Here is a 27,767-nt window from a genome sequence, read left to right on the forward strand (position 1 = left end):
CTAAGATACTAAAAACAAAGACTAACAGAGGAAGGGTGAGAAGCAGAAACAACAGTACATAAGAAAATAGAAAACAAGGAGAAGAGATTGATGAAAGCAAATTACCAGAGGAATGCTTTGCGAGAGTGCGCTTTCATCCTTTGCATCGTCGTTGTTTTATATGTTAGAGGGAGAGGAAGGAGAGAGAGAGCGTGGGGTTATAACATAAATGTGCGAGAGGGAGCATTACCTTGGCATGCATGAGCCCCAACCAACTACTTGGCTCCACATGGAGCCAAATCGGGATCGATTCAGTGTCCTGAATCGTCATCAGCTCCGAGGATTTCAAATGCAGCTTGAGGCGGGAGCTTGTTTCATTCCGCATAGCTCAATGTCATATTGATACCGAGCCCGGGAAACTCAATACGACATGGTTCTCTTCTAATATCAACTTTCACATGAAATACGCGTGCCCGAGATAATGCTTCGCGAATAATAATAATTTGTACGATGGAATCACATGTCTATTGATCTATCCGTACATTTCATATCAACTTCACTTCATTAGTTGCGAAACTTATTGTTCATTTTCTTTTTAATGTCGACGCGGCGCATTGCTGGTCACGGTCTAGTAATCACACTTTGGTAAAGAAATGGCGAGTTATGATACATAGGTGTTGGAATTGGAAATTTTTATCATTGGGGGGCGGGGGCAAGGGAGAGAACATTGGTATTGTGGGGTTGTCCGTGGGGGCATGGAGTTGGAAATTTTGTTTGAACATGTAGTAAATTAATTGGGTCTAAACCTAAACTTTTTGTACATGTTCTATTTAGTCCCTGAACTATATAAAAATGTTCAATGTATTCCTTCCATTAATTCAAATTCAGGGATTACATTAAACATTTTCATATAGTTCAGGGACTATATTAAACATGTATAAAAAATCTAGGGTCCACATTGAACAAATTAAAAGTTTAGGAACCACATTGAATAATAGGCTAAAGTTCAGTGATGATATTAAACAAATTATAGGCTAAGGTTTCTTAATGTGCTCTAGAATACTCCTAGGGGCGGTCATTTTTGTAATTGTATCTCATCCTTGTAATTTTATTGCCGATAGGGAGGTGACCTTTGATTGGCCGATAGATAGGTGGCTTTTGATTGGCCGATAGGGAGTTGCAATCTCCACCGTTAGATCAAGGAGAGATCTACGGATACGTTTAGTCTTGTATTTGTATATAAAGGGGTTTCATCCCCCTCATTTGTACACATCTCATTCTTAAGTAAAATACATTCCAGAGCTTTAAGTGAGTGTGGGAAGGCTCACTTGGGAAGAAATTCCTAAGGCCACACGGGTTAGGGAACGCTAGATCGATCAACCTGTGACACTTGTATTTAATCCTTCTTCACCATATGCTCATATTCAACCCCATAGAGTTCGCCACCTCACATATCATAAAATTAACACATAACAGAGCAACTAACAGAGCAAAAGAGATATATGTTCAGTGACTCAAAGTGAACAGAGCAACCAGAGCACATAACAAACATCATAACAAAGCAAAAGAGATATATTTAGTGGCTCAGAGTGAACACATCATAACAAAGCAAAAGAGATATATTTAGTGGCTCAGAGTGAACACATCATAACAAAGCAAAAGAGATGTATTTAGTGGCTCAAAGTGAACAGTCACAAAACTGGCTGCTACTAAGTGCGGCTGTATAATACGAAAGAAAAAGAAAAGAAAAAACCTCGTACTCAAACCCAGAGAGTGGTAGGTAGATAATGGATAGGGGCATGGGAGACAGGCAAAGTATCTGGGCGATGCAAGACTTGGACAATCACCTCCCTCGAATGCTCCTCCTCCATGTCATACAGCAGCTCTCGAACTCTGTTTTCTACGTCATACAGCAGCTCTCGAACTCTATTTTCTTGAATATATGGAACAATAACAAGTTCTCATATAGCAACTCTCAAACTTTGTCTTCTTGAATATACGGATCAATAACAAGTTCTCAGCCAGGGATGCTCCCCATAAGCCCCGCGCGGTACATGTCTTCCGTCACCTAGATCCGGTGCACTATCTAGTTTCCCCCACATGTGGCTACCGAATATACAGAGATATAGCCACCTCATTCCCATTTTCACCTGCCCTCAGCTCCGACAGCACCACATGTCCTCCTAGCTCTATGAGCTCCGTCCCCACGTAGTGCCGCTCCTCCCTATCTTTGGGGTTGATGTGAACCCAGATCTTCAATATCACATGCTCTTGGGTGTTCGGATCGTAGCCCAAGGCGCTGTGCATGCGGAACCATTTGGGGTCAATCCTCCCAAAGTAGGGAGAAATCAGGATGAGTAGTGGGGAGTTTTTTGAGAAGCGTGGTCATGGGGTTCCATAGCCAGGTGACTTGGCCCTCGTCGAAGCAGCCTTTATGCTCAGTAGACGTTGATCCTCCTTGTCCAAGCTAGGAGGTATGTGCAACAATTCGGCATGGCCGAGTTCATGGTACAAAAGGTAGAACCTAGTGGTGGAGGCGCTGTCTAGTAGCTCAAGGTCAAAGTTTGGATCAAGCTCGCTGTCGAGACCAAAGAGGTGCTTCGGAAGAAAGAGGCGGTCCGGCTCAAAGAGGCCATTGAAAGAGATGAGAGAGGTGGGGCCGTACCGAGCTACAAATTTCTAGCGAAGAGCGGCCCGTCGAGGTAGGACTTCCACAGCTTCAACACACGCCTGAGTTCATCGATTTTCCCAAGGGGCATGTTGGACTTGACGAGGTCCAACCCATTTATGTGGCTTATTAGGTCTATTATTTAACATTTGACACAAACCCAATTTAATTAAATATATTATGGGCTTTATATTTGTGACATCCAATTAGCCATATCTTAAACATTGATGGACGGTTGAGATTTGGCAGCACTAGGGTTAGTCATCACTCCTTCTATATAAGGTCTCTATTTGGCGGAGAATGACATCTAATTATCACGCTTCTGTTATTCTCTATTAAATTGTTGAAAGAAAAATACACAATCATCACAACCATTACAGAGGAGAGTGGTGGATTCATACCCACAGACACAAGCTCTTTCTCATTGAATAAAAAATGGCTTCCTTTGATTTGTGTATCTTATATTTACCAATTTGATCTCATGTTCATGTGATTAAAAAATCCTATTAATCTAACATGTGGTATCAAAGCTTTGGTTATTCAACGCATGAACATGGTTATAAGGTTTATTATGATCTTTCAGCTCCTTTTATGATTGATTTATAGTATTTCATTGATTATGGAATAAATATATGATGATAATCAATTTTTTCAAATATCTTATGCAAATAATGTATTTGATTATGATGTTTTTTGAGTTTGTATTAACAAAACGTCTGAAATCGATAGCTACTGTCGTAAATTCTAGTTATCGTTCCGTGATCTGGTAATTGAATGGCCTAATTTTGTGTTATCCCTTCTCTTTTATTCAGTACACATGTATTTGGAAAGCGAATATTGTTAATGGCGTGGATGCGTTGGCATCGTATGTGATTATTTTATCAAAAACTTGCTTATATTCATTTGACGATTGGATTATGTTAAACTTTTCAAGGACGAATCTATGATGTCGAATAATTTCATTTATTTATTTATTTTTGTGGATCTAAACTATTTACGCAGTAATTGGCCCAACGGAAGATTATTGTTTTAAATAGATTTAGATTATGATAAAAATCGTCTCATGTTATGTTCATTATTAAATTCGTAACTGGCCTAACGGATATTTAATTTTGAGTATAATGATAATTTGATAAGCAAATAAATTGTTGATACGTCCCAACAGTGATTTAATTTGATTTATTCTTGCCTTATGAAATTTTCTGGTAAATTATGAAAGAACCTGTTTATAGTCAGCCCAACGGAAGGCTATAGATGATTCTTGGATTTCTTTGGGTAAGGTTTTGTGTATTTAACCTTTCCATGTAAATGAACTATTTATTTTTCAATTTATTGTGATGATGAATTAAATTATTTTATTTATTTTTGTGGATTTCCTAAAGGTACTAATGTGCATAAATTTAATATTTATGATCTAACATACAATCCTACTGCAATTATGAGTTATCTTTCCTCTATTGAATAACTGAGTGGTACAGATTTTAAGAAATGGAAAGAGCAAATGAGTATCATTCTTGGGTCATGGATTTGGACTATGCATTATGACTTGACACTCCCGCTGAGCTCACGGCTGAAAGCTCAAATGAGCAGAAAGTTTCTCATAAAAAGTGGGAGCGATCCAACCGCATATCTTTGATGAGTATGAAACATTTCATAACGATCGCTATCCGGGGAGCCATTCCTGATTCTGCTAATGCTGAGTACCTAGCTCACATTGAGGAGCAATATGAGGGCACTTTCAAGGCATAGGCTACTGCTCTTATTTCCAAAATGATTACTCTCAAGTATAATGGAATCAATAGTGTTCGTGAGCACATTATGCGGATGAATGATACTGCCACTCAACTTAGTTCTTGGATATGGAAATCTTTGAAGGTTTCCTTGTTCATTTCATCATAACATCTCTTCTTGCACAGTTTGGTCCTTTTAAGATAAACTATAATACACAAAAAGAGAAATAAAAGTTGAGCGAACTAATTTCTATGTGTGTCCAAGAAGTAGAGCGGCTGAAATCCAAACAACTTGATGGTGCTCACGTAATTACCTCCGGTTCATATAAAGGAAAAAGAAAGATGCATGGCAAGGGTCGTAATTGTGGAAACAAGGGTACTCCGAACCTTACGATTGACAAGGCAAGTTCTTCTTATTAGAAAGGACCAGGCGATCCTAAGTGTCATTTTTATAGAGCTAAAGGACATTTAAGGAAAGAATGCTCGAAATTTCGACAGTGGATGGAAAAGAAAGGTAATATTTTATTAAGTCATGTTTGTTATGAGTCCTATATTGTTGATGCTCCTTTAAATACATGGTGAATTTATACTGGTGCAACTCTACATAAAACTAATTTATTACATGGATTCCTTTCAAGGAAGAAACAAAATAAAGGGGACCGTAACATTATCTTGGGAATTGGAGGAAAAGTTCCAGTTGAAGCTATTGGCACTCTCCGTTTGGTGTTGGGGAGTGATTTCAATTTGGATTTAATCGATACTGTTTATGTTCCCAGTATTATTATAAACTTAATTTATGTTTCAAAACTTGACACTTTATGGTTATTTGTTTAAGTTTGAGAATAAAAGTTGTTCCATTTCTTATTATGGTGAGACTATTGATTATGGTTTGTTAGAGGGAAACCTCTATAAACTGTGTTTAGATTCTTTGTTTACTGAATCATTGGTTTCAATAAATGTGAATGATGAAGTTACTAAAACTGATAAGGAACGGAAATCGGAGAATGAGGATTCCTCAAAATTATGGCACAAGCGTTTGGGCCATATATCACAAGGCAGGATGGAACGCCTCATTTAGGATGGAATTCTGCATTCTCTAGATTTCTCTTATTTTGACACCCGTATTAAATGTATTAAAGGAAAATTCCCAAAGGGCAATAAACATGGTGCCACAAGGAGTGGGGACTTTTACAAATCATCCACATTGATATTTGTGGACATTTTCATATTCCTGGTATTAATGATCATAAGTATTTTATCACTTTCATCGATGACTACTCACGTTATGGCTATGTCTATCTTATCCATGATAAATCTGAAGCGGTAAACATGTTTAAGATTTACAAAGCTGAAGTTGAAAATCAACTTGACTTAAAGATTAAAGTTGTAAGGTCTGACTGTGGAGGAGACTATTACGAGAGGTTCTCCGACACAGGTCATAATTCTGGTGATTTTGCTTTATTTTTGGAGAGATGTGGCATAGTTGCTTAGCATACAATGCTAGGTACTCCCCAACAAAATGGTCTTGCCGAGCGACGAAATCGTACTCTAATGGATATGGTACGAAGTATGATATGCCATAGCACTCTACCATAATGTCTTTGGGTTGAAGCTCTCAAAACAGCCGTGCATATCCTTAATCGAGTCCTTAGTAAATCTGTGATTAAAACAATTTATGAACTATGGACACAAAGGAAACCGAGTTTGGGATATTTTTATATATGGGGTTGTTTGGCTTAGGCAAAAATAGAGAACCCGCAAATTAAGAAACTCGACCCAAGAACGATAAGTTGCTATTTCGTTGGTTACCCTGAAAGATCAAAGGGTTTAGATTTTACTACCATTCACATACCACTAAATTTGTTGAAACAAGAAATGTTGTGTTTTTGGAAGATGCTGATATAGTACCACTAGAACGGTAAACGTTGAGGAAACCCGAGATTAAGTTTCTACTCGGGATCGTGTTTTGGCTCCTATTATTCAAGGGTCCAGTGTAGCATTACCTTCACCAAGAGGTTCCAGTCCACCAGAGGAGGTACCTAATGAAGAACCTCACAATATAGAGACTATTCTCCCTCCCGTTGATGAACAACCTTTTAGGAGATCGGGACGAGAAAGGAAATCAGCTATCTCTAATGATTACATCGTGTATCTAGATGAGTCAGACCATGCTGTTGGCATAGGAATTGATCCTATCTCTTATGATGAAGCCATTACAAGTGATCATTCAACTCAGTGGCTTGACGCCATGAAAGATGAGTTGAACTCAACGAAAACTAATGATGTCTGGGATCTAGTAAACTTGCCTAAAGGGGCCAAAGTTGTAGGCTGTAAATGGGTCTACAAAACTAAGCTAAACTCTAAAGGTAATGTTGAAAGGTATGAAGCCAAACTGGTCACAAAAGGTTTCACTCAAAGAGAAGGAGTGGATTATAATGATACTTTTTCTCCTGTGTCAAAGAAGAACTCTTTCAAAATAGTCATGACTTTAGTAGCTCATTATGATTTAGAGCTACATCAAATGGACGCGAAAACGCCATTTCTTAATGGAGACTTGCAAGAGGATGTCTATATGGCACAACGACAAATTTTTATGGTTGAGGGCAAGGAACACATGAAATGCAAACTAAAAAAATCCATCTATGGTTTGAAATAAGCCTCAAGATAGTGGTATCTTAAGTTTCATGATATGATCAATAATTGTGGCTTTAAAGAAAATGCAGTGGATCAATGTATATACCTTAAGATCAGTGGAAGTAAATTCATTATTCTAGTATTGTATGTAGATGATATACTACTTGCTAGCAGTGATAAGGACATGTTGTATGAGACCAAGAGTTTTCTTTCACATAACTTTGAGATTAAAGACCTTGGTGATAGGCATTGAGATTCATAGAGATAGATCTCGAGGGATCTTAAGATTATCTAGAGAGCCTTTATTGAAAAGATTCTCAAGAGATTCAACATGCATAACTACTCTTCCAGTGTAGCCCTGTTGTTAAGGGTAACAAATTCAGCTTACTTTAATGCCCTAAAAATCAACTGGAGCTTGGACAAATGGAGCATGTTCCCCATGCATCTGCTGGAGGGAGTCTTATGTACGCTCAAGTATGTACTCACCCAGACATAGCGTATGTTGTTCGAATGCTTGGCCGTTACCAAATAAACCCAGGAATGGGTCATTGGAAAGCAGCTAAGAAAGTGATTCATTACTTGCAGGGTACAAAATATATTATGCTTACTTACAAGAGAAGAGAGTCCTGAGTTATTGGTTGTTATGATTTTGATTATGCGAGGTGCATCGATACCAAGATATCCATATTATGTTACATTGTTATGCTCGTTGGAGGACTAATCTCATTGAAGAGTGCAAAGCAATCCTTAACTGCATCTTCCACTATGGAGGCTAAATTCATAGCATGTTATGAGGCGAGTTCTCATGGTTTATGGTTGAGGAACTTCATTATGGGGCTTAAGGTAGTTAATACTATTTCGAGACCATTGAAGATTTACTATGACAATCAGGCAGCTATTTTCTTCTCAAAGAACAACAAGTCGAGTGATGCATTCAAACACATCAACATTAAGTACCTAGTTATGAGAGAAAGAGTCCAAAATCAAATTGTGTCCATTCAGCATATTAGTACAAAAGCCATATTTGGGGATCTCATGACGAAAGGCTTACCACCCAATCTCTTTCGAGAACATGTTGCTAGTATGGGTTTGGTTAATAGTTTTTAGTTTAGACCATGGTTTTGGACACATGACATATTTTATTTATTTTGTGATCACCTTATATAATGGATTTGGATTTATCGTTTGTTGCTTCTTATTATATGTGCACCTTTAAAGCTTTTTTAAACAAACAATTATGCATGGACCTCATGAACATTACAGTTCGTGACTATTAAACCATTAAATGTTGTATTTAATGTTTATGAAGGGATAGTAACCGGAGAACGGTACTGTGGCATTGGAACATGGTTATTAGCTCAATTTCTTTTCTGTATAAATGGCAGACATGACTTTACTTAAGGAATGTTGTATATGCTTGATTATATTGGGTTAAATCTCATGAATTAAATCGATAATAGAACCTTTAGCCAAGTGGGAGAATGTTGGACTTGACGAGGTCTAACCCATTTATGTGGTTTATCAGGTCTATTGTTTAACATTTGACACAAGCCCAATTTAATTAAATATATTATGGGTTTTATATTTGTGACATCCAATGAGGTATATTTTAAACCATGATGGACGGTTGAGATTAGGGTTGGTCCCATCACTCCTCTATATAAGGTCTCTCTTTGGTGGAGAATGAATGCATCTAATTATCACGCTTCCGCTATTCTCCACTAAATTATTGAGAGAAAAATATACACCCATCACGAACATTATAGAGGAGAGTGGTGAAGATTCATACCCACAGAGATAGCTTCTTTTTCATTGAATCAATGATGACTTCTTTTGATTCGGGTACGTTATATTTATCAATTTGATCTCATGTTCATGTGATTAAAAAATCCTATTAATCTAACAGGGCACTCTCAGAGGGATGTCACTTAAGAGTTCGTCGATTTCCCATACGGCATGTCCTCCTCTGGCCATCGGAGCCTGCAAAAAGAAACGGGAAATGAACATCTCGCTCTAAGATACTAGAAACAAAGACTAACAAAGGAAGGGGTGAGAAGCAGAAACAACAGTACATCATAAAGCAGAAAACATGGAGAAGAGATTGATGAAAGCAAATTGCCAGAGGAATGCTTTGCGAGAGTGTGCTTTCATCTTTTGCATCGTCGTTGGTTTATATATTAGAGGGAGAGGAAGGAGAGAGAGAGTGTGGGGTTATAACAGAAATGTGAGAGGGGGAGGCTCTAGAGGTGTCAAAATGGGTCTTAAACTCATATATGACCCATTTAAAAATAAATGGGTCATATATGGGTCACTTTAATTTTAAAGAGTCAACCTTAAATGGGTTTTAAATTTTAAAGCTTAAAGATAAATGGGTCTAAATGGGTTGAGTTTGGAACCCATGTCCAACCCACCCACTAGACCCATCCACACACTCTCTCCCTCTTTATAAAGACGTTTAAAAAAAATCAAAATTTAATTATTTTTATTTTTCTCTTTTTCTTTTCTCTTCTTTCTTTTTCTTTTTTTTTTTATTCCGACCGGTGGTCGGCCACGGTGACCGGCCACCGGGGCGGGACGACCTCGCCCGGAGGCCGGCGGCTCGAGCTCGCCCGATCCGGCGGCCTCGAGGCTCGCCCCGGCGAGGCTCCGGCCTCGCCGATGCGTGGTGAGACTCGAGCTCGCCGGCCTCGGCGAGCTCGACTCGCCGGATCCAGCGAGGTGGAGCTCGCCGGAGGTGGCGAGCTCGAGCTTCGCGGCCTCGGGCGAGGCTCCACCTCGCCAGATCCGCGAGGTCGAGCTCGCCGAGGCCGGCGAGCTCGAGTCTCGCCCAGGCGAGGCAGGAGCCTTGCTCGAGGCCCGGCGAGGCCTCGGCCTCGCGAGATCGGCGAGAACGAGCTTCGCCGGCCTCCGGCAAGCTCGTCCTCGCCTTTGTGGTCGGTCGCAGGCCACGGCGGCGCGATCGGCCAAAAATAAAGGAAAAATAAAAATAAAAAATAATTAAAAATTGATTTAAAAATAAAAAAAATATTAATTTTTTTATTTTCTTGGATAATGACTTTATGGAAAATATTTTCTAGAAATGTCGCATTTTTCGTAAAACAAACGGAACCTCAATTTTAAAAAAAATTATAAAAAATTTTCACTAGCTTTGTATTGCATAAAATGTTTTAGCAGTATAATTTTAAAAAAAAATCATAAGAAACAAGTATTCCTAGATTAGGTTAAATATAAAAGTGTTTTAGCAATATGGGTCGGGTCGGGTATGGGTCGAGATATTTACACTATGAATAAATGGGTCATAAAGCGGGTTAATGGGTCAATTTGGGTCGGACCATTTATGACCCGACCCAAACCCGACCCGACCCACCCGTTTAACAGATCTAGGGGGAGCATTGCCTTTGCATGCATGAGCCCCAGCCAACTACTTGGCTCCATGTGGAGCCAAGTCGGGATCGATTCATTGTCTTGAATCGTCATCAGCTTCGAGGATTTCAAGCGCAGCTCGAGGCGGGAGCTTCTTTCATTCTACATAGCTCAATGTCATATTGATACTGAGCCCGGGAAACTCAATACGACATGGCTCTCTTCTAATATCAACTTTCATACAAAATACTCGTGCCCGAGATAATGCTTCGCGAATAATAATAATTTGTACGATGGAATCACATATCTATTGATCTATCCGTACATATTATACGAACTTCACTTCATTAGTTGTGAAATTTATTCTTCATTTGCTTTTTAATGTCGCGACTGCGTGTTGCGGCTCGGCACGCGAGCGTCACCTCGCGGGGTTCGTCTTTTTGAATTCATTATGTCAAATGGAAGACATATAAGGTTGGAAGAGAAACGAAATGTCCCCCATCATGCTACTAATGGATACTAATTGCACTGTTAGCAAGATTTTAGGAATCATCTGCAAGGAAGGGTCCACGAGCTGATGATGCATCATAAATTATTCACAGAGGCCATTTGGACAAAAGATCTGTCCATTTCTTGGGGGGCCACAAATATATATACACACATAAATATATAAAGAAAACTTTAAAAAAATTAAAAAATTTAAAATGGATAGAAGAGTTTCTAGAATTAGAAGGAGAAGGGCATGTGGGTTGATGGATAGACTCGAAGGAGAGGTCCCACTCCCAATCAAGAAATGGCTAATTATTAGCCCATCAATCAATCCTTTTTCATTGAAAAGTGATGGGCCAACCGCACCAGCTCCTCGAGCCTGGTGGCTGCTCTGCTGCCGACCTCAGCCCACACGAGTGGTGGCGACATTTCTCAAATTTCCCCTCTTGACTTATCTGAAAAGGATGTTTAAACCCGTTCCGATTCGAGGGCCTGTTTGTTTCGGGAGAAAATTTCACGATGAAAGAAAATCTTTTTCTAGAAAAATGTTTGCCCCCTTTCAGGTTTGGGAATCCAATGTCCACACTTTAAATATGCGGGTTCTCTTTGATCGTGAATGGTCTCGTATGTCGATTGATCATTTTCAGCAAACCAGACGCATGAATGTCTGGAAAAGTGATTCGTGGAAAATTCTTTCATTCAAACAAAGACGCCCCAATATGGATATCACCGAAAATCCCAAGCTGGTACACTCGTACTGCATTTACACCTAAACTGATTTTCGCGTCACAAAAAATCCCAAATCGATATGCCCGTGCCACAATTAGCATAAAATGATTTTCCAAATCATAATATATTTGTGCTACATTTATCCCAAATTGGATCTCGTGTCACAAAAAATCCCAAGCCGACACATCCGTGCCGCATTTACCCCTTAACTAATTTTTGTGTTACGAAAAAAATCCTAAATTGGTACACCGACAATAAATTTACCGAAATCTTAAAGAAAAATTTGGGAAAAATTTGGCACGGGCGTATCAGTTTGGGAATTTTCAATAACACAAAAATCAGTTTTTGGTAAATGTGGCATAAATGTATTAATTTGAGAATTTTTGTGACACTAGAATTAGTTTAAGATAAATGCGATGTGTACCAATTTGAAATTTTTTATGGTATCAACAAATCGTGGGCTAATGATCTTTGTTTATTTAGTTTATTTTGTCCAAGCGGTGAGGAAAAATGTGATGCGTCCTTTCGTGGGCTAATGATCTCTCTGAGCCCCACACGTCTTTCCTCTTATTCCTACTTCTTTTTCTTTTTCTAGCATAAAGCCCCACACGTCTTTTTTACTGTACATTCCCTTTCTTAAACTGGTGATCTGGCCAAAAAAAAAACTGTTTTAGGACACGAGATTTCTTAGGATAATTCCAAGATCTCTCTTTCAATTTCTTTCTTTTTTCTTTCTTTGTTAATCGAGAATCATCTTTCTTGAATTATCTTCCTCACGAGTTCAATTGTTTCGTAAACAACGTTTTCCATTGGGTTCAACCTCGACACCCGAATCGAATAGAAAATTGAGTTAGAACACACTTTTGTCTCCATGTTTCTCTCCTTGTAGAATATGAAAGAGTCTTGCAAAAGACCGTCCCTGAATTTGATGAATTTGATCCTTAACAAACAAATTAATATTTTGTTTGGTCGAAGAACAAATAAATATTGGTGATCTGCCCATAAAAAACTATTTTAGGACGCGAGATTTCTCTGTATAATTCAAGATCTCTCTTTGAATTTTTTTTTCTTTTTTTAATCAAGTATCGTCTTTTTCGAATTATCGTCCTAGCAAATTCAATCGTTTCGAAAACAACGTTTCCCATTGGGTTCGACCTCGATCCGAATCGAATAGAAAATTACTTTAACACGCTTTTGTCTTCATGGTTCTCTTCCCATACAGTATGAAAGAGTCTTGCAAAAGATCGTCCCTGAATTTGATCCTGAACAAACAAATTAATACTATTCTTTGCTCAAAGAACAAATTAATACTAGTGATCTCCCCTATAAAAACCTATTTTCGGACACGAAATTTCTTAGGATAATTTCAAGATCTCTTTCAATTTCTTTTTCTTTTGAATCAGGTATCATCTTTTTCGAATTTTCTTCCCCACGGATTCAATCGTTTTGAAGACGACGTTTTCCATCGGGTTCTACCTCAACCGATCGAATCGAGCAGAAAATTAAATTAGAACACAATTTTGTATTCATGGTTCTCTCCTCGTACAATATGAAAGAGTCTTGCAAAGGACCATCCCTGAATTCGATCCTTAATGAACAAATTAATACTTTATTTGGAGGTTTTTTTCAGACAGGCCATTTTCTATCAGTTTCCGGGAAATTTCAAGGAAGTTTCTCATTCGCCATGAAAAAGTCGCGAACGAGTCCTTGAACAGTTGGATGTCCTTTTATTCTCTTTCTCTCTTTTATTTATTTATTTATTTTTGCAACTTTTGCGCTTAGTTGGTGAGTCATGAACCATTTTGCAAGATCAGCGGATCTAATTAAGTTTAACATTAAACGAGCGTACTCATTTCGCGAAAAATAAATGATTTGATAAATTTTTTTCTAAAAATGTCCGTTTGTGTCGCTTACGTAAATGAAAGAATGAGAAATATTTTTTTATCGTCTTACGAAAATATTTAGATATAAATTGGTGTCGATAATGGAAATAACTTTCATCGAATGATTATTTCAAGAGATGCAAACGATCATTTTTAGGAAAATATTTTTTAGGTCGTTCAATTTCCGCGAAACAACCGGAATATAAGGAACATGACATTACAAAGAGACTAAAATAGCAAGAATCGTGCAAACAAGTGGGCACGTGCCAAGACCACTCAGCACCTTTATTCTGTTTATGCTAAGACACATATTATGACTATACTGTTTCATTTCTCTTATTTATGCATACTGACATGAACATCGGAGGGTTGATGCGAAGGTCGAAACTGGAACGTATGCGACCGATCTTGTCATGACCTCGAGACCAATTCGCACTCTTACTACCGTGTATCTTCAAGAATAAGTATCTCGACGTTTATTCATTACATGTATGTACCAATAATTGCGTTATGATAAATATCGAAGAATTTAAAGCCTGTCGAACTCGTGATTGGGTAAACCATATCTTCAAGCTTAATAATACATATTATATAATACTTTTTCAGGGTGAAGGACGTCCTTAGGGAACTTTATATGTCCCTTTTGGACCCAATTGAATCGGACGAATGCGATTGATCACCTAAAGAATAATGCACAATTTGAATGGAAAAGTGATGTTGATTTGAATAGGAAAGGGATGCAAGCTTTTGGATCACCTCAGCCTGGTATGAAAAGAACATAGGAGGCTGAGGTGACACTCGAGAATCGTGTGTGACACTCATCAAAAGCATCTATCTTTTGGTAATAGCAAATATCAAGCGGAGATCACTAATTCCTATTTTTTGTAACTCGTTAGCTTATTTAGTTGTTTGGAGAATCGATTTGGTATGACTTGAGTTCATACTAATTAATATTATGGTGTAGTTATATGTAAAATATTGTAACTTGTGTATGCGACAGCTTCTTAAGGTGTTTGGCAGGCTCCTCACAACTATCGGAGGTGACAAAAAAATTTTTTGAAACCACCTCACCTAGTTTTGATGTGGGTAGGGCTTCAATATATATGACAAACATACAAATTGCGGTGCTTTTGCAGCACTTTTATAATTCATACAAAACTATACCAAACAGAAATAATACAATGGAAATGTTGCAACTATAAGCTGTTTGTCAGGCACCTTATAAGAGATGAATTACCCATATTCACAACCGAAAACTATTATGGAAAAAGTCTAGCCTAATGTGTCTTGACTAGAGGTGATCAATGGGTGGACCTAGAATGAGTAGGGTCCTAAAATCGGGCCTAATGCATTACCCAACCTCGGCATAAATAACTCTACATAAAAAAAAAAAAATCAGGTTGGGTCGAGCCGTATCGCCGCAGGCTCACTCAAATCGGGTTAGACTTTATAACTAAACATCCTTGTTCAAACTCGCTCATAAGTGTCCTTGGGGCGAGGCATGCAATTTAAACGGAGCTTGCGAGTCGCCAGACCCATGATCAGATCTACTCGACAGTTGACACATTATTTATAAATAAATATTTGTGAAAAAACTCTCGATACCTTTAAGTTCAGAAGATCTTAATTCTCACGATTGTTGTCCTCAACCGGAAAGAAATCATTCCCTCATCAACATAATCCAACATTGATCAGAGGTTTATGATGTTAAAAACCAACCCTAATCACAAGGGAAAAAAGCCATGAAACCAGGCTCTCTCTCTCTCTCTCTCTCTCTCTCTCTCTCTCTCTCTCTCTCTCTCTCTCTATTGTCCCTCTCTCTCTCCTTTCGAATCTTGAAAAATCATCAACCTACGGGTCTTGTAAATGCTTAAGGATCCGCCATATCTTGGATTCCTCCAAATAATAATACAGGATCTTCTTCAACGTTGGCGGAGGTGTCGAGAAAAAGCAATGACAAAGAGAAAGAGATGACATAAGAATGACGTGTAAGCCGTGAAAGGAGCGCCTTCCCCCCTCTCGTAAGGGGGCAACGATGTAATTTCGTTCGACGACAAATGATTTTCGTTAGCGTAGGCTTTTGGATTGAACAATTCTAACATGGTATCAGAGCCAGATTGTGCTCGAATTTATCTTGCGAGCGTAGCCTCTTTCGCCAAATTTTACGCGTCGTTCTTAACCCGGCATGCACGCGAGAGGGGAGTGTTAAAATTTAATCCTGCATAACTTGTCTACGGGATTTATGTGCTTTTTATATACATGCGGGTTCCCCTCCACCCGTCAGCTTAAGCTTTTGGATTTGGAATTTCGGATACTTTCCAATTCGTAACAGATCGGCAATTCGACATATTTCATCCCGTAACGTTTGATTATTCTCCCCTTTCGTTGGTTTCGTCTCGCGGCACGGCGTTCCGTTAATGTAAAGGGATATAATTCGAAGATTAGATGATGTGTATGCCAATCTATCGCCATCGAGGGCAAAGAAAAATTGCTTTGCTTATCGAAGGTGTATTGTATCCAATCTAAACTCGTACTTAAATAGTACGTAGGGGTGGCTTGCGAGCTTGTCTTAGCTCCCATATTTTCATGCAGCAAATCTGGGTCTCTTGGCGCTCGAGATAAGCAAGGAGGAGGAGGAATATGCCGTTTCGATTGCTTCTTCGCCTTGCTTAGGCCGAAGGATTTGCTAATTTTCTTCATGAAATGAACCAATTATAAGAAATGTTTTCCCGATGTGTCACTTCAAATTTCATTTTCTATACGTTTCTGTCCTCTGTTGTAATCCCTTTTCGCCTTGAGCTGAATTTCAATAAAAGAAGGAAGCGCTTGCATCATCATACGCAATATAAATGGACCAAGCTTAGGAAAAAGTTAGAAGAACATTCAAGACCGAAAATTAGATTAAACCCGGATCGGGAATGCGATGATTTTCCTCGCTCGAGATCGGGGTTCGAAAACGCTAAACTTTAGAAGTCTCGAAGCCCTTATTGTTGACCGAAAAAAATAAATTTTACGATGTGCGATATGTCTAATCTTCTATTATACCCAGCCAGCTGTATATGATTCGAGAAAATGACAATAAACGAAAACCCAAGATTCATGCATAAGGTGGAGAATTGCCAGTCTAAAGTCTTGATTATTCCCAATTCGTATAATAATAACAAGAGGTGGCATCTAATACGGCACAAAATCAGGGAATAACTCGTGGTCTTGATGACTCGGGTTTTCATTATATCAATTAGGCCTGCCGATGATTCCAGTGCGCGTACATGCTCCAGCAAAGCATTAATTAATTCGTACCGTGTCTTAATTCGATGTTAACCCGACGTTGAATTGGTGATTTAATGATCGATGCAAGAAGATTCTGTACACACGCACATCTGCTAATCTCACCCCCACATCAGCTGTAGCTCATCATAGATATGCATTTTTGGGCAGTCTTGATTGGGGATTATCAATGAGGATGGTGAGAGAGAAAATTATCAGTGCATATTAGAACCATATGAAATGAACATGATAATCTAATAATGAAGATTATATTATATGCTCTAGTGTAAAAACGATTTGATAAATAAGAACGGTTAATATTTATCAGTGTGAACTATTTTTTTCTTTTTCGTTTTTTGCAATCATCTGTCAGTGGGAATAGAATGTGAAGAATGTTCAGAAATCATCATCAATCTGTACAACACAGCTACAAATCCAATCAACTCATCATCTAGCTGAGATTCCTACGAAACAACAAAGAGAAGAGACTAGTGGATCTATGAATCATATGTATATGGGTGACGAGACCAGCTGGGGCTATCCGCTATCTGCTATTCCCACGAGTACTCGAGGTAATCGGAGAAGTTGCCGACTTCTTGCTTCGAGACTGCGGACGAGGATATCTCGGTGGCGTTCGCGTCGGTGCTCAGCCCAGTGTCCTGCGAGTGGCTGACCATGGACTTGTTGTTCGACATCGCGAACTGCTCTCCCTTGATCAGCATCTTCTCCAGGCCCGGCGTCTCGTGTTGGCTCGCTGCCATCCCTCTGATGATTGCCTGATTATTGCCGCCTCCATAGCCAAATCCCAAGTAGTAGTCCGGATTCACCGAGCCTTGAAAAGACGGGCTGGGGATCGGCACTTGGCCTGAGAACATCGAGCTGAACGCCGAGCTACTCGGGTCCATTTGGTAGTTGGTATTGCTTGGATTGAATCTTTGGAATCGATTAATTTCGTCCCCGTAATTTCCCTCGGCTGATCTTGGTGCAGGAGCGCTAGTCATGCCTGGGAATTCATTCTCACTGTTCGCGAAGCTTGAGCTCGGCCTCGAGAAATAAGAGTCATCCATGAGAGGAGGAAGCGAAGAAGAAGGATTCAGCAGCTCATCATCACCGGAAGGATCGATCGGAAACAGGCCCGAAATTGGACTGGTGATGATCTTCGTGATCCCTGTGCTCTTGTGGAAAATCCTCGACACCACCCACTCATCCTGCACGAGGAACGTGTCACAAAGTTCAGATTTTTTCTGGGCTTGAATCAAAATCAGCACTTTGCACCAGAGAAAGTCACACCAGATGCAAGAAGCATAAAGGTTCATTTTACATGGTCTTTGCCTTTACAAAATACTAATGTGCTCCGAAAGCATCCAATAATAATTACGATATAAAAAAGTAAGGCGAAATCAAAAAAGGGCGAGATCGATCAAAAGAGACGACGAATCATTAATAAAGAACACGCACCTTCGAGACCTTTGGGAGATTGTAGTAAGAGAATTTTCCCTCGAGGCGGTACTCGTGCATGACCCAGTTGGTCTTCTCTCCCTTAGGAGCCCTTCCCTTGTAGAAGACAAGGGTCTTCTTCATGCCGACCAGGTTGTTCTTCCCTCGGTAAATCTCCTTGTCCTTGCCCGTGGCCTTCCAGTAGCCGGACTCGGTCGCCCGGTTCGTCCTCATCCCCGTCGGGTACTTCCTGTCCTTCTGGTTGAAGAAGTACCGCTCCTTCTCCCCCATATGCGCTTTCCCTGCAGTGAACCGCGAATTCGAAACCGACGGATAAGGAAAACCGGAGTACGCATTCGTTTGATCTTTACGGAAGAGAGATTGGACATGATGAGGACTTACTAGGCAAATCCCAGGGCTCACACTTGTTGAGATCAGCCTCTCCAATGGCGCAAGCAGCGAAATTGGGGTTGAGGACTTTCTTGGTGAGGTAGTGAGTGATGATCTCCTCGTCTGTGGGGTGGAATCTGAAGCCTGGAGGCAAGTCCACGATGTCGTCTTCCATGGTAGCTAGAATTCTAACAGATTGTCCCTCAAAAGCTCACAAACTCTCGAACTCTTTTGCAGCAGAAAGAGAGCACCCAATATGGAAAGAACAAGATCAAAGCGATCCACACACAAAAGTGAGCACTGTGGAGAAGAAGATCATGAGGGGAGAGAGAGAGAGATACAAGAAATGGGATGAACGAAGTTAAGAAAATGTAAAAGGAGGGAGGAGACGGGGCATAAATAGAGGGAGCTTCTTCCACAGCTCGCGTTTCTTGAAGATCCGTGGCCGGCAAGGCACCTTCTTCGAGATGTCTATGTGTTTCCCTTTTCTTTTCTTCTTTTTTCTTTTTCCGACGAATTTCTAATTTGTTTATTCGACTAATTGCTATCTAATCTCCTAATCTGAGACCTCATTCCATCAACTGAGCCAATAGCATATCGAAAAAAACAGTACAAAAAATCCGCCAACCGAGCCGATCACGCGTCCAATTGATAGAAAAAATCAATAGTAGAATCTAGCCAGAATACGCCTTATCCTTCGCAGCAACATGGTCGATTCAACATTCACATTAATTACGGGATAAAGGGTATTAAATACTTCGATCTCTCGTGGCTTCTCATGGCTTTCTATCATCTATCCATCTCTATGGTTTGAACGCTGAGTACCAAAATCAACTTTTTTCACCAAAAAGAAATGGTTAAGAAAGCAAGGTTCCTTCGCGGAAATGGACCCACCCCTTTTTCACTCCTTTTGACATCAAAGTCTGCCTCTTCCTTTTGTCTAGATTGAATTCAATTATTACATGACAACTTCCATTTCCCCATTTCTTTTTCGTTCTTTGGCTTCTTCGGTCACGCATCGCTAGCCAATCAATCACCTGCAACAAAAATTTAACCCTGCGAGGTGATTACCACTGCACGTTCCCCTAGGCGCGGTTAAATTTGGAATTGGTCTCCGTTCAAAACCTAAGGGTGAAAGCACGTCGATGGTCAACGCTTAATGGGGGAGGGAAGGCTCGGCTCGATATCGCCGGCTGGGCTTGACCGAGCTGCAGGTGCGACTCGACAGGTGCGCACGAGGGATGATTGTCTGAAAACGGGGAGGAGGATGGTAGAATTTTATATGTTTTGAGGGGGCGGGGTTATCTCGAGAAAGGTTTTATTTAGTAGTTGTTTTATGTGGACCGAATGTACCATGTGTAGTTGGAATACGAACGCGTTTGATCGTAACGTAATGTATTCACACATTCGAATTGGACGCGTGGAAATCCGACTCGAGATTATTGAGGTATAATTCATACTTCGCATCGATAAAAAAGCGTGAAGGATCCTGCTCTTCGGTAAGCAGGTGAAAGTCCTGCGGGGGTAGCGCCCCTGAGCTGCCAAATAGGTTTTATAGTTTAAATCCGTATTTAATTGGTAATTTAGGTTTAGACATATGAATAGTTATTATGCCGCATATATATATATAATCTCTTTCTCTTATAATTAAAAATTGTAATAAAGAGGTGGGAGGTACTAATTATAGTGAAATTCTCTGTTGAATGTAGCTCTAATTTAATGGCGAACCAGGATAAAATATTGTGTTTTGATTTCTCTTTTTCGCATTTATTTTCTATTTCGTTGTGTTTGTACATCTAATACTAACAAAGACGCTGAATATGCTTGCAATTTATTCCGTTTTACTTCATTTTAATTGTTACAGGAAATCCGATTTGAAAAAATCCGAAATTTTTGTTCAGTTCGGGTTTTGGCTGGGACGGTTCTGTTTTCACCCCTCCAATGAAAATGAGGCATGTACCCTTATGTACTTTGCAACTTTCGCGAGCCAACCCACCGATTTGATCTTTTCTAAATATATGAAAATCGAGCGTACGCATGCATGTACTTCTGGGCTCGAGAAGCCACGTGTGATTCAGCCTTGTTCGTCTTGGTTCTTAGTGGGTCTAAAGTAATTTGGATTAAGAGCTAAGTGTGTCATTAAATGTAATGTTATGCTGGAGAGAACGTCGTTATAACTTGCTGGGCATGTGAAAGAGCTGAGACAAAAGCACGTGCAGTAACGCGGGACAGCAAAACCACAGGGTTTGGCCGAGCCGACGACACTTGGCCCCATACCGGCGGCGACACGTGTCGATATCTAGCAGCCTCTTTCTTTTCCTTTTTTTGTAAGTTTATATTACTTCACGTGTATTATAAGATTTAAACAAGATAGCTTAGCTTGCATGGACGAATCCGTGTAGGGAAATAAAACCTGTCTATGACGATTTCTTGAAGAATTACTTTATGCGCAGAAGAGATTAATTAATAACTAGCCTTATGACCCAGTTTTAGAGAAAAAAAAATAAAGTATGTCAGAGCTAGTAGATGTTAAGAGTACTAAATTATTTTATCCAATGTCAAATTCAAAAGTTTAGGCTAATCATTACATTGATTAACATTAGGGGTGATCGCTTTTGAGGTAAGTAAGTTCCGGATCAAGAACCCGGAACCTCCGAAAACCAGGCCTAACTTAATATCTACTATTTTAGAAAGATAGATCATGCGAACAATCTATAACATTATAGTTAAGGTATTGAATGGAATTTCAATACCCATCTTCAACGTATTTATCTTTTTTTAAGCAATGCAAATATAAAAATAAGAGCTGAAGACCGGTTCAAAAATGATATTTCAATTCTGGAGTAGAAATACGATTCACGGTATAAAATCAGGAACCGAACCGGTCGAGGCCGATTCCCCGATTTTTTACTCGGGAGTCTACCAATCCCTCGTAGGACCTGCCTAGAATTGGTTGGTAAGACCGATCTGGTTCAACTTCTGATTGAATTAGCTCGGTTGCTCGCCCCTATTTAAACAGCAATGTGATCCCGCAATTTCTACAAAAGATAACTAATGAGTGCGGTGAAATTTTAACCCGATCGATCCATTCGTTTGCTTAGGATATCACGAGCATAGAAATTACACACAACCCGCGTGAAAAGCACCATTTATGCGGCCATATACATAGACAAATCTTTTTTTTTCTGTTGGACCGACCAAAAATGATTAGCTTTGAATTTCAACTCTTGGCAATAAGAGATGAAATCGAATCGTTTCTTCTCTTCCTTAAAAAACCCCTAATTTATTCCCATCTTCTGCACACGTACACAAGGAGAGGCCAACCCACCACCGACGCCGTAGAAATCACTCACCAAACATTTTTCAGATAAGACATCAAGTCAAAAATAAACTCATTAAAAGCAAAAAAAAAAAAATTTATTTCCTTTATTTTCTATTAATAATTTCAATAACAACTCCACTTTGACTGCATCAATGCAGCCCACCCCAAAAAAAAAATTTAAATTTTTTTTGGGCCAGTGCAGTTCTAGTGGTTTCTTTTAATTTTGGTTTGACCATGGTGCACTTTTTCTAATGGCATGAATTATCGAATGCGACTTTATTAACACACTCTTTTATAGTTGGCCTACCTAATGGGTTGGGCACATGCAATTGGAACTCAAAGAGAGGCTAGATAGAAAAAAGAAGCATGTGTCCGCAGGAGTTATGACTTTTATCAATGAGTACTGGTCAAATGTAACGTGCATAAATGACTGCTTGAACATAGTTGTATCACGGAGAATTTCAACTTCTTAACTCGACAAACCGCCCTGCCCATGCACATTTAATGAGACTTAAGTTACAGGTGGTTGCCAGGACACGACCCTTTGACATTACTTTTAAATGGGAGACACGATTCAAATACTTTGAACGCGGGATCGGTGCCATTCGAATTAATTAAGTGCCTTGACATGACCTTCAACGTTACTTTAAATGGGAGACGTGATCCGATTACTTTGAACATGGGATCGGTGTTGTTCAAACTAATTAATTAAGCGCCTCGAAATAGTAATCTTATACAGTAACGGATTCTTGAGGGACTACTCATTCGTTCAAAACAAGCGATTTAGTTTTTCTCTTCTTCTTCTTTTCCTTTTTTTGCTGGTAAGCAAAAGGCCGAGGAGTTGGGTCACGTGTATAGTTGAATTTTCATATAAGTGATGTACATATTTCTAATTCACCAATCTAAAGGTTGGTTAGAGAAAAGTTTTGTCAATTATAAATGGAAGAAAACATAGCCTGTTTCGATCAATGTGTGTACTGAAGATAATAACAGAAGTCACGACAAATAAGGTATCGTTTTTCGTTAACACATGGATGAAAAATCGTAAAGACCGATCATATTAGGATCCTCCGCAGCATAAACATATTTCAAATTTATCAACATAACCATACTTGATGAAATTTAAGTACAAATCCTCAAATCTCCGTCTATCTCGCTCGACCCTCTCTCTCTCTCTCTTTCTCCCTTCTCCGCTTCCACCCCGCGCCCAGCCATGTAATGCCACTCCGTTGCTCACTCATCGTCGTCCCATGGCTCGCTCCCCAACATTGCTGCCGCCACCGCCGCCGTCCCCGATCTCTCTCTCTCTCTCTCTCACAGAGGCATCGAATACGATCGGCGCCATCAAAATCCTACACGGAAGTCTGTCTAACAAAGCTACAAAAAGAGTTCAAAATATCGAGAGGGTTGAAACCAAAGACTGGGGTGGCGGTGGTGGTGGGACTGCAGAATCGACCGAACTGCAGCGGCCCATCACCACCCGAGGAGCGCCCTCCACAGACAGCTCGCGGCTCGAAAGGAGCGGCCGCCGGGCCACCTGGCTCGGCTGGAGCCGCCGCCCCCCCAGCGACAGAGGCAAAGAACGCGGCGGTGACGTAATCTGAAAAGTAAACATTCCGGCGCCGCCAAATGCGGTTCCAGCGCCAGCTCATCGCACTCTCTCTCTCTCTTTCTTTTCCCCCTCCTTTTATAATCGGGCTTTGAATTCGTGAGCGACGCAACCCCACCAACCAACCTTTCGACAAATCAAAACCGAACGAACTCTCGGGATTATACTAATCCCACCTCGATTAAAGTCTTCATCCCCCCCACCTCGTGTGGTGTAAGCCATTAGCTAATCATGCAAGGCACTAGCTAATCCAATTAACAAATAATAGTATAGTCATGTGGGGGCCCGCGCGAATCCAACACACGTGTTGCTGTTATACTCTCGAGAGAGGAGAGAGAGAGAGAGACCAGAACGACGTTGTTGTTTTTGTCTCGACGCTTCTTCTTCCCCGAGAGGGAATATGCTTTTCTGTAATTCCCGAGGCAGTTCCCCACCACCTAATCACCTCCTTATTTTAATTTTTTTTTAACATGCGATTCACGTTAACGAATGTACCGGCCATGCTTATTAAGTGGCTGATTAGAGAATCTTCCCGGTTTTTCAATGTGCCGATCGTCTCGAGTTGTGCGTGATCGGTAATTTTAAAGAGGGAGTTATCCCTGAGTTTGGTATACGTAACAAGTATACCGGGAGCGCTCATTAATAGAATAACAAGAAAAAAAACATTGAAGATGGTATGAGAGTTTTGATTGACTTAAATTGTTTGCTACCTACTTGTTGTCATTTTGTGTGTGTTTCTATTAGGTTGGTCGTGTTTGATTTGGTTGTCAACGTTACGATCTTGTGTTTCCCATGTAATACCTGGCTTTCGTACAAGAAAGAGTGCAAAGAATATGCAAGATACGTGTGGTGAATCCGTTCCCTTTATTACTTATGTCGTGTTTCGGAAATGGGAGAAAACGAGGGAGGGGAAAACTCGGGTGGAAATTTTTGAAGAAGTTTTAAATTCATCGCGAGATAAAAAAAAAGGACAAAATTTGAAATCCCGAATATTTTCCTCCCATTTTTTTCACCTAGCATTGAGGTTTTGGAGACAAAACTTACGAATTTTTAATGGGCGAAAAATGAAAATGATTGAAGTGTGTGTATGTATAATATAGAGTTTTAGGTTTTCCAAACTTCTGTGGATATGATGTGTTATTATAATTCACAATTCACAAGATCACGTGGACCCGTAACACGGCAGAGATTGGAAGGGGGGAAAAAGAACAAAACAATGCTTTAATCAATCACCGTCACTCGTGACGACTTTTGCCACAACGAAAGCTGCAAATGAAAGATAAAAAGGACTTGGATCGGAGTTAGGCCCCACGGTGGGTGACGAGTTGGTGACGTCATTATCTGATAATTATTATTTGATTTGGGAATTGATGACAACATTGTTTAATCATATGATTAGCTTGCTTTGAATTACATATTGTGCTCGTCTCTCTCTCTCTCTCTTTTATTGAGAAATAACTTGGACGCATTCAAGGGTCAAAATCTTGAATGAGAGATTCAAACCCGGTTAATTGATTTGGAACGAGCTAAAAAAATCGCCTGATATGTTGAAGGGAATTGTATCATGTAACCACCGTAAAAGCATACCGTTTCTTTATTGACTGCGTAATATCTTGGAATTGTGTTATCCTTTTCATTTGAATCTATTAAAATATCATGCGTAACTTGTTTACATGATTTTACATGCTCTTTATGTGTACGCGATTTCCCTCAAGTTACAAGTTTAAGCTTTTGGGTTGGGCTTTATAACATAATAACAAAACTACAGTCCATCTCTGTTTATTTCACCGGTTCATCAAATTTCATGTCTCATTCCTAATCTTTATATACATGTACCTCGCATGCGCGATATGTTATAATTGGTAAAAGATATGGCATATCCAACTTGAACTTAAAAAAAAAAAAATTAACGTTGGTCTCGTGAGTGAGAATATTGGCACCCCTTCTCATATTTGTCCAATTACTCGAGTTATTCTACACGGTTTTTTTCCCGGTTTGCCTTTGATTGTCCGTTTGATATGATGACGCATAAATCTCGTATCCCACATGAAAAGTCCGTTTAAACGCGAACACCACAATCTGTATTTCCCTCGACCTGTTTTCTCGCATTCGAATATATTTTATTTATGAGAAAAAGGATTTGTCTAACAAATGATTTCCCCTAATTATAATCACTTAAAGTTGGGACACACATGGATCAAACAAATAAAATAAGGCAAACTTGCAAGGGGAGGGGAGAGAATATCCCATCGTCAACAATCTTACAAGCGCAGCATCTGTCTGTATTCGAGCTGGTGATGAGACACAAAAACCTCATAAACCCTCCACGACTTGGGGGGAACCCAAGTGGAACACCAGATGTTTTGATTTTATTAAAGGCTGGACACATTCTTCAAAACCTTGCAGAACAGTGCAATCGATACCCACTGTTTCAAGACTCGAGACAGTTGGCCCCAATGGGGACAGATGGGATTATTGACTCGGGAAAGCAGGTATTTAATACTTGTGTAATTGGGAGAAAGCTTCGCTTGCTGGTCACATGTCACCCTTGAAAAGAAGGGAGATTTCAATACTCTTTTCCATCTTCTTATCCTCTTTCTTTGATTAATTTGAGGTGGGGACTTTGAAAGTCATTGTTCATGACTTTTCTTTTTCCAGTTGGTAGTCTCTCTCCCTCTCTCTCTCTCTCTAATTCTACACCTAACTACCCTAACCATACATCAACTAACAGTGGACAGCAAAAGGGAGAAAGCAACGACAATAATGGGGTTGCTATGTGTCATCTTCGTAGTAACTGAGGTTGTTTTCATTTTGGGGAGAAAAGGGGAAGACAAGGACAAGAGATTTTGTGCATCGTTTCACGGCTGTGGCTCCACGTTTTTCAAATTGAAGCTTAACCACTGATGTGATGAACAAAAGAGGGTTTTCCCAATCCATTAACACTTCAAGAAAATCGTGGGGCTGGCTAGGGCACACTCTTTTTGGTTGAGATATAGCAGAGACTAGTAGGATAGGTATAGTCATTTACCATTTCGTGTGTAGATTCGCCGTAGCTTGTTTACTTTTTTCGCTTCACACATGCGGTCCGATCATTCATGTTTGGCACGGATCAAATTACTTGTAACTTATAGTTTGATTTGAGAATATAAAAGTTTATATATGATTCCAGATGTCAATATTCGTAAATTTTTGAGCCACCTAAAGTCTTTCGTGTTTAATAAAAGTTAAATAATGAGATCCGCAAAATTTGAGAAATTTTAAAAAATTGAAAGTAGAAGTCAATTTGAATAGACTTTCTCACTCTTTTTCAAAATTATGTGCATGTATATATGCAATTCACTCTGATTTAGATTTGAAATGATTGTGGGAAATATTTCTAATGGGAACGAAGCAGAATATAAGTCATTTAATTTCAGTCAAGTACCATCTTAAGCAATTTTTTTTTAAAACACGATAAAAATTTTGCCGAGTATGCAATTCTTAAAAAACCTTAAGAGCCTCATGTTATATGTGATTTGGTCCCGGGTTCAAATTTTTTCAAGCTCCTATTTGCTTCCTTCTTCTATTACATATTTCATGGTAGTGGTCCCACAAGATATCGTGACATGAAATATTTTTGTACCGGTCAAATTTGTATTTTGCAATGATCTAATCAATTTCGAGAACAGAGTTGGTAATTAAATAAGGCTTACCTACACTACTTGGCGTATCTTCTACTTCTCGTTCACCTGTTCATGTCTTTTCAAATGGCCGGACCATGTAAATTCAGTGGTGTGTCAATTTCTGTTTTTCTCGAATTTATTCTCTTTCGATTATCATTCAAATCGAAGCTTTCAGATACACAACACGACTCTCACAGGAGGCTCGAAGCAAGAATTCTTGTCATGGCCATAACTTTTGATCATGGTTAAGTTACAGAGACCTCGTTCTCGTGTTCTCGCGAACACAACTCACATTCCTTTCGAGTCGATGATAAATCCTGCGAATCTTTTGGCTTCAAACCACCTCGGCATCTCTTGGGCCTTACGCAAAATAAGCTCCTAAAAAGCCACGGCAAGAGGCATTGCTTACGATCTGGGAAGAGTGTCAATGTATCCACCTTGATGCACGAAACTTGCATTCGAATACAGCGAATCGATGGACATTCATCGTGCCCAAGGGAGGTCAAAACGAGCGAGCTGCGGTCATTTTAAGGGCCACACATCTTCAAATTATTTGTTTAACGAAAGGTTCCGTGACAAGAAAGAGGTTTATCAAGTACGAAATC

The 27,767-nt window shown here is 39.7% G+C and overlaps 1 protein-coding gene across 1 annotated transcript; it reads right to left on the reverse strand.

Moving 5' to 3' along the window:
• Positions 1 to 17,128: 17,128 nt before the first annotated feature.
• LOC115683270 (NAC domain-containing protein 87-like) lies at positions 17,129 to 19,035 on the reverse strand. Its single transcript, XM_030607739.2, has 3 exons — positions 18,582 to 19,035; positions 18,201 to 18,481; positions 17,129 to 17,950 (listed from the first exon to the last, which is right to left on the reverse strand). The coding sequence occupies exons 1-3, from the start codon at positions 18,742 to 18,744 to the stop codon at positions 17,294 to 17,296; spliced, it is 1,101 nt and encodes a 366-aa protein (XP_030463599.2). The 5' UTR covers positions 18,745 to 19,035; the 3' UTR covers positions 17,129 to 17,293.
• Between the last annotated feature and the right edge of the window lie 8,732 nt (positions 19,036 to 27,767).

Source organism: Syzygium oleosum, unplaced genomic scaffold (genome assembly GCF_021117445.2).
Source record: "Syzygium oleosum isolate NSW1041296 unplaced genomic scaffold, Sole_v2.1 Sole_v2.10, whole genome shotgun sequence".
Classification (NCBI taxonomy): domain Eukaryota; kingdom Viridiplantae; phylum Streptophyta; class Magnoliopsida; order Myrtales; family Myrtaceae; genus Syzygium; species Syzygium oleosum.

Coding starts and splice junctions, on each gene's coding strand:
- LOC115683270 (XM_030607739.2), bottom strand. CDS start 18,744: ATGGAAGACGACATCGTGGACTTGCCTCCAGGCTTCAGATTCCACCCC. Junction 18,482..18,581: donor TGAGCCCTGGGATTTGCCTA/GTAAGTCCTCAT, acceptor GGTTCACTGCAG/GGAAAGCGCATATGGGGGAG. Junction 17,951..18,200: donor ATCTCCCAAAGGTCTCGAAG/GTGCGTGTTCTT, acceptor TTCCTCGTGCAG/GATGAGTGGGTGGTGTCGAG.